General features: G+C 51.4%; 1 protein-coding gene across 1 annotated transcript; it reads left to right on the top strand.

Annotated features, from left to right (window-relative positions):
* Positions 1 to 805: 805 nt before the first annotated feature.
* On the top strand, positions 806 to 7,615 carry SRXN1 (sulfiredoxin 1). The gene is made up of 2 exons (XM_082670994.1): positions 806 to 1,019; positions 5,279 to 7,615. The coding sequence occupies exons 1-2, from the start codon at positions 810 to 812 to the stop codon at positions 5,480 to 5,482; spliced, it is 414 nt and encodes a 137-aa protein (XP_082527120.1). The 5' UTR covers positions 806 to 809; the 3' UTR covers positions 5,483 to 7,615.
* The last annotated feature ends 225 nt before the right edge of the window (positions 7,616 to 7,840 follow it).

A 7,840-nucleotide genomic window follows, 5' to 3' on the forward strand; every position in this document is an offset into this window, starting at 1 on the left:
CTCCTTGTTACAGTTACTTTTGCTGAACCGAGGCAACCAGCCGTGGGTAGAGAGAGCACTCTGGAGCCTGACTGCCTGGATTTGAACCCTGGTTCAGCCACTTACTAGCTCCATGACCTTGGGTAAATCACTTAAAAACCTCACTGTGCCTCAGTTTCCTCATCTGTAAAATGGGAATAATAATCATACCTAGCTTGTAGGGTTGTTTTGAGGTTGAAATAAGTTAATGTACATGCAAAGTGTTTAGAACAGTGCCTGATGCAGCACCAGATTCAGCAGATTCGTAGTATTTCGAATGTCATTGGTATTATCACCACCTCCGCGACTATTACCGCTAGGGATCCAAAGGCTGGGCAGCCAAGAGCCAGGTTTTGCCGACTCACCCTCGCTGGGCAGGTCCAGCCCCCTCCAACCCGTGTCCCCGCCCCCGCCCCCGCCACCCGTGACCCTGAGTTAACCCCGAACTGTGCGCCACCCGCGCCCCTCCCGCCCCACGACCTGCAGACTCACCCTGAGTCAGCCTCCCCCGGCGCTTCCACTCCCGGGACGCCGCGCGGCAAAGGGGAGGCGGCGAGGCGCCCCCCAGCGGAGAGCCAGAGCTCCGCACGCGTCCCGCAACGCCGGGAGAGCCGAGCGAAGGTCCCGCAGGGGCGCTCAGGGGTGGGCCAGACCACTGTGGGGCCAGGGGAGAGAGGCGCTGTGCGGCTGCGCCCCCCGCCGCCCGCGCGGAATGGTACGGCCCGGCCGGGGTTAAAGACCTGAGAGTAGGCGGCGCGTCCCGAGACCGCGCAGGCGGCGGCGGCTGCGTGATGGGTCTCCGCGCGGGAGGAGCCCTGGGCAGAGCCGGAGCTGGCCGAGGGGCGCCCGAGGGAGCTGGGCAGAGCGGCGGCGCGCAGGGCGGCAGCATCCACTCGGGCTGTATCACCGCGGTGCACAACGTGCCTCTCAGCGTGCTCATCCGGCCGCTGCCTTCTGTGCTGGACCCAGCCAAGGTGCAGAGCCTCGTGGACACGATTCGGGTGAGGCCCCGGGGAAGCCGGCCGCTGGGAGGGCTTCGAAGGAGGGAGGTCGCGCTGGACGCGAGACGGGACTGGTTCAGTCTCAGCCGGAGCACGGCATTTGCTGTGTGACCTTGAGCAAGTGGCTGGGCCTCTCTGGGCCTCTATTTAGTCATTGAGCAGGGAGATTGGAGATGATTAAAATAACGATCCTGATTCCTATATAGTACCTGAAGTGGCCAGGAGCTGTTTTAAGTGCCTGAGCTTTTTCATGCCAACCCTATGAGGTAGATACTACTACTGTTCCTCTTACAGACGAGGAAATGAGACACAGAGGATTCAAGCACCTTGTCCAAGGTCAGGCACTTTAGAAAGTGGCACAGCCTGTCCCCCGTGCCCAGGTGCGTGGCCACCACCTTATCCTGGGATAACCTATGTGGTCACTTCAGGCAGTGGCAGTGGGATTGGGGGTGTCCTGGCTGCTGGGAGGGCCTTGTTTGAACTGGAACTGGGGAGGACGGAGTCAGCTGCATCACAGAGAGGGTGCTCAAGAAGGCTGGGGTGATCCTGGCAGAAAATTTGGGGGAAGGAGGGGACATGTGTGTCAGGTTAGGCCTGCATGGCATCTTGTCCCCCTCCCCCAGACCCTTGGAAGGTGGCCATGTGTGACCTACCAAATACCTCTACTGCTAGCCCGATTGTCTTTCAGTCCTAGAGTTCACACTGCTGTTCCCACTGCCTGGAACTGCTTCCCAGGTAGCCACAGGGCTTGCTCCCTCGTTTGGGTCAGGTGCCCACCTCCCGTCAGCCCAGGCCTCTGTAGCTCTCCCCCTAACCTGAGGTATTTCTCCTTGAAGCACTTAGGTCCACCTGAGTTATATTCTACATTTGTTTGTGTTTTACTGTCTCTCCTCCCCGTCTCATGAGAACTCCACAGGAGCAGGGATTTTGTCCTGTCTTGACTGTTTCCATAACACTAGCACGGTGCCTGGCTGTCTGTGATGGATCTGGCCAGGGATGCACTCTCCCACTCCTGGGCCTTTGCACAAGCTTTTCCCCTGCCAGTAAAACTCGTTCATCTCTTTACTGTTTCTAACTCCTTCTTGCTCTTCCTGTCAGTGTCAGTGTCTTCCCTGACGGCCCCTGCTGGGTTAGGGGCCTCCTGTGGGCCCCCAGCCACCTGCATGCCCACCAGCATACCTCTGATCCTACTGGCTTGTAATGGCCTCAGACACCTCAGTCTTCCAAGCCAGAACGATATGCTTTGTATTAGTTTTCAATGGCTACTGTAACAAACACCAGAAACGTAGTGGCTTAAAACAAAGACAGATTTTATTATTTTATAGTTCTATAGTTCAGAACCAAAATGGGTCTCGCTAGGCTCAAATCAAGGTATCAGTGGGGCTGCATTCTTTTCCGGAGGCTCTAGGGGAGAATCCATTTCCTTGTCTTTCCCAGCTTCTAGAGGCCGCCCACATTTTCAGCTCATGACCTCTCTCCTCCGTCTTCAAAGCCAGCAACATCAGACTTCCTCTTGTTCCTCTCTCTTCCACCTTTAAGGTCTCTGGTGATTGCATTTGGCCTGTCTGGATAACCCAGGATAATCTCCTCATCTCAAGATCCTTAACTTAATTCCATCTGCAAAGTTCCTATGCCACGTGAGTAACATATTCACAGGCTCCAGGGATTAGGACATGGACATCTTTGGGGGCCGTTATTCTGCCCACCCATCGTCACACCCCTGGTGCCCACCACAAGGCCTGCCTGGCACAGCTGCCTCTCTTTGCTGCTCCGCTGCCGGGCAAGCTGTGCTCCACGCCTCACTTGCATCAGCTCCCTGACTTCATTAGCAGCCTGTAGGGTGTCTGTTCCCATCTTGCAGATGAGGAACAATGCCCAGTGTCGAGGGTGCTTGCTTACCACCCCTGCCCACGCTCCCCCCACCCCCCGCCCCACCGCTCTGGGTAGGAGCTGAGATTCAAATTCAGGTGTGCCTGGTTCAAGAGCCCCAGCTTACAATTGCTGGGTCTTACTTCTTGAAAATCATTTCTAGGATAAATGGAATAATGAATCCATCGAAGCAGCCTAATAAGAGACCACCCGAGAGCCCGTGGTGGGAGGTCTCCTAGCAGCTCACGCTTAATCCGGTCTCCCCCTACCCCATCCCTCCCTGCCCCAGCCTTTCCCTATATAGAGGACTACCCATTCTCCATCTAGATGCTCAGGCCCGTAACAGGAAGTCAGCTCATATTCTCCTCCTTCTCTTCTCCTCGCATTCACTCCTCCTCCAGGATCTTTCCCCTAAACATGTCCCAAACCTGGCTACCTCTCCCTGACCCCTCCATGCCTTCACCCAGGACAGCCACTTCTGGTGAATACCTGCTGAGGCCTCGCCTCTGTCTTCCCTGCTTTTGCCTTTGTCCACTTCACCAAGCCTGCTTTCCCAGGACAACTTTCTAGAATGTTCTTCAGATCATGTCACCCTCCCCTGTTTAAAACACTCCAGGGCCTAAGAGGTATAAACTTTCAGTTATAAAGTAAATGAGTCATGGTATGAAATGTACAGTGTGGGGAAGATAGTCAATAACTATGTAGTATCTTCGTGTAGTGACAGAGGATTAACTAGACTTAATCATGGTGATCGTTTTGAAATGTATAGAAATATCCAATCACTGCGTACCAGGAACTAACATAGTATTGTAGGTCAATTATATTTCAAAAACAAATAAACAAACAAACGCTTAGGAAAAGAGACCAGCTTTGTGATTGACTGGGGGGGGAGGGGGGTAAGGAGAGGGAGAAGTGTATGAAGGTGGTCAAAAGGCACTAACTTCTGGGCTTCCCTGGTGGCGCAGTGGTTGAGAGTCCGCCTGCCGATGCAGGGGACACGGGTTCGTGCCCCGGTCCGGGAAGATCCCACATGCCGCGGAGCGGCTGGGCCCGTGAGCCATGGCCGCTGAGCCTGCGCGTCCGGAGCCTGTGCTCCGCAACGGGAGAGGCCACAACAGTGAGAGGCCCGCGTATCGCAAAAAAAAAAAAAAAAAAAAAAAAGGTACTAACTTCTGTTATAAGATAAATAAGCATTAGGGATGTAATGTACAACATGATAAACATAATGAACACTGCTGTACATTATATATGAAAGTTGTTGCGTTTTCATTGCAAGGAAAACATTTTTTTTCCATTTCTTTAGTTTTGTACCTATATGAGATGACGGGTGTTCACTAAACTTACTGTAGTCATCACTTCATGATGTTTGTAAGTCAAATCATTATGTTGTACACCTGAAGCTTATACAGTGCTGTATGTCGATTATATCTCAATAAAACTAGAAGAAAAAAATAAGATAAATAAAACGCTCCAGGGCCTACCCCCTGCTACCTTTCTGACCTCTTCTACTTCTCAATCCCCCGAGTCCACTCTGATCACACTGGCCTCCTTGCCATTGCCTGCAATACAGTGAGCCTGTTCTGGCCTCAGACCTTTTGCATTTGCTGTTCGCTCTGCGTGGAATGCCCTTCCCACGGCTCATACACAGTGTGTATTATTGATCACGTTCCATGTGCCAGGTGTTGTTTGAAGCAGTTTATGTCTATTAACTCACTAAATCCAACAGTTCTCTGAGGCGGGTGTGTCATCTTCATCCCCATTTGATGGGTCGGGCAACTGAGGCACAAATATGAATTGCCAAAGGTCACAGAGCAAGTAAGTGGCAGACCTGAGATTTGAACCTGGCAGTCAGGCTCTTTCTTTAAATGGCTCCACCTCTCTGTCTTCCCCAGGGGACTTCTCTGTGTTCAGGTCTCTGCTCCACTGTCAACTCTGAGAGGCCTTGTGGACCCCCATCCCTGTCATGTCAACCTGCGTTATTGTCTTCATAGCATTTATCACTCCAACATTCACTTCTCCATTCCATCAGCCCCACTAGACCAAAGTCCCATGAAGGCAGGGGCTGTGTCTGTACCTTATTCCCAGAGTCTAGAACAGTGACAGATAATATACATGTGGTCTGATGAATGGTTAACAACCTGGGTGGGGGAGCCCTGATTTGTAGCATCTGCCCACTTCCCTGGTGTAAATACTCTCACTGTGGCTGATTTTCATGCTACCAAGGTTTTGTCAACCAACTCACAGTTGCCTCTGTGTAACAGTTGCCTCTCACAAGCCAGCACGAGCCAGCGTGAGCACCTGGAGGACCTCAGCCCAGGTTAATAAAGTCTGCTTTGCAAACTGTCCGGCACTGTGCCACACTCATTCACCTTGCACCCTCTTCTCTCCAGGAGGATCCAGACAGCGTGCCCCCCATCGACGTCCTGTGGATCAAAGGGGCTCAGGGTGGTGACTACTTCTACTCCTTTGGGGGCTGCCACCGCTATGCAGCCTACCAGCAGCTGCAGCGAGAGACCATCCCTGCCAAGCTTGTCCAGTCCACCCTCTCGGACCTGAGGGTGTACCTGGGTGCTTCCACGCCGGACTTGCAGTAACAGCCTCCTTGGCACCTACCACCACTGCCACGAGCCCAGAAGACGCACCTGGCCTCCAGTGGGCTGAACCATGCGAAGGTGTAGCAGGGGTGCATTCTCTTTGTGCCTGGGGGGCAGGTCTAACTCGAAGCACCCTCTTTCTTAGCTGCAAGACCTTGGACTCATGACTGAACAGTGTGGGAGCCCCACTTCCCACCTCGGGGAAAATGGGTCGTGTGTTTGCTCTTGAGGGATTATTGAAGGGTGAAATGAGAAAGGAGATGGGTTTGGAGAGCCACATGCTGCTGGCTCCAGATTCCCAAGGACAAGGATCCTTTTGCATTTCTGTCTCTATATATCATATCGTGTGAATACATTCATCTGCAAGTAAAGGAAAGCCTAGGTTCCAGTGGCTTAAACACAGAGAAGTTTGTTTTTCCACATAGCATGAATTCTGGAGACAGTTGGCTAATGGTATTGGTTTAACAACTCAGCAAAGTTATGGCACATGTCTCGGTGATCCTTTTGGCTTTTCCCACATTGCACGTCACTTCATGGTCACAGGATGGCTGCTGTACCTCCAGCAATCATGACTGTGTTCAAGGAAGAACAGAGTTGGGGAGGAAGAAGGGCCCAGCCAGCTGGACCTGTCAACTTCTATCATAAAGTCAGGCCTTTTTCAGAGGCCTGTTTCCTGCTCTCTTCCCCTGTGTATTTCTACTTAGGTCTCCTTGGCCCAAACCAGGTACAGTTGCCACCCCTAGCTGCAAAGAAAGCTAAGACGGCAGGAACACAGCTGTCACAGTTTAGTAAATCAATCATATCCCATCTCCTAGAACCGGCACACTGCCTCCTAAATAATATTGGAATCCCATTAGCAAGAGAGAAGTGAGGAATTGTGTATCAATTAGCCGTTGCTGTGCAACAAACCATTCCAGAACTTGGCAGCTAAAAACAAGTTGTTTATTTGCCTAAAATTCTTTGGGTTGGCAATTTGGGCTGGGCTCATCTGGGCAGTTCTGCTGATCTTGCTTGGGGTCACTCATGGGGTTGTATGCAATCAGCTGTCACCCCAGATGGGGCTGGATGGTCTCGGATAGCCTGACTCACTTGTCTGGCAGTAGGTAGGTTATTGGCTGGGTGACTTGGTTCTCCTCCATGTGTCCCCTCCAGCAGGTTAGTTCAGGCTTATTTTCATGATATCATCAGGGCTCAAAGAGAGAGGGAGAGGGAGGGAGGTGTGTGTGTGTGTGGAGGGAGGGTAAGAGGAAGGGGGAGAGAAAGGAGAAGCTCCAAGGCTTTTTTGAGTTTTAGGTCAGAATTGGTACAACGTCACTTCTGCTAAGTCCTTCTGGTCAGAGCAAATCAAAAGTTTGGCTTAGATTCAAGGGCTGGGGAAACAGACTACACCTCTGGGAGAAACTACAAAGGATTCGTGGCATTTTTCTCCACCTATCACAGATGACTTTGGATAAGCAAATAACAGTGTTTCTTTCTCACTGTTCCTTTCTCTCTTGTACAGATCCTTGCTCTGTCCAGGCTGAGGTCACTAAGACACTAGACACTGTCCTGGCCCTGCAGAGGGAAGGAAGTGATGGGGCAGTGGGTGGTCTCTCCCAGGGCTGGGCCCACTCTAGGAGGGGCATCTCTCATCATCTGTACTGGTGGGTTAGGGGGAATGGGTAGGCCAGGTGGGACGTTCCAAAGGGACTTCTGAAATCCAGAGTCCTGGGGGGAAGGGAAGAGATAGAGGAAGGGTGCAGAGTGAGGCGGGCCTTGCTCTCACTGCCCTGCTAAGGGAACTAGGTCACTTGCTGTTTTCAAGCTTCAGTTTCTCCTGCTCAGTAATAAAGACAACAGCTTTCCCACCCATTCTCTGTCCCAGGGAAAGATGACTGAGATGACCAATAGAATTTAAAAGGTATGTAGTCATAAATGCAGTGTGATATCCTGGATTGGATCTTGAAAAAACAACAACAAAAGGACGTTAATGGAAAAACTGGAAATCTGAATGAGGTCTGGATTTGAGATAATTTTACGAATGTTGACATTGGGGTAGGCTGGGTGCGGAGTGTAAGGGAAATATCTGTACTATATTTGCAACTTTTCTGTAAATTGAAAATCATTCCCAAATAAAAGTTTATTTAATAAAAAGGGAGGCATAATTGCTTTAGACCAATGGTTCAGGTTCTCAAACGGGTTTGCTAAGCACAGATGGCTGGACCATGCCCCCAGAGTTGCTGATTCAAAAGTTCTGGGATGGAGCCTGAGAATTTGCTTTCCTGCCAAATTCCCAGGTGGTGCTGATGCTGCTGTTCAGGGACCACAAGGTGAGAACCACTGATCTAGATGGCATCAATTATTTTCAAATACGGTGAC

The sequence above is a fragment of the Grampus griseus genome, assembly GCF_964374135.1.
Source record: "Grampus griseus genome assembly, chromosome: 14".
Taxonomy (NCBI): domain Eukaryota; kingdom Metazoa; phylum Chordata; class Mammalia; order Artiodactyla; family Delphinidae; genus Grampus; species Grampus griseus.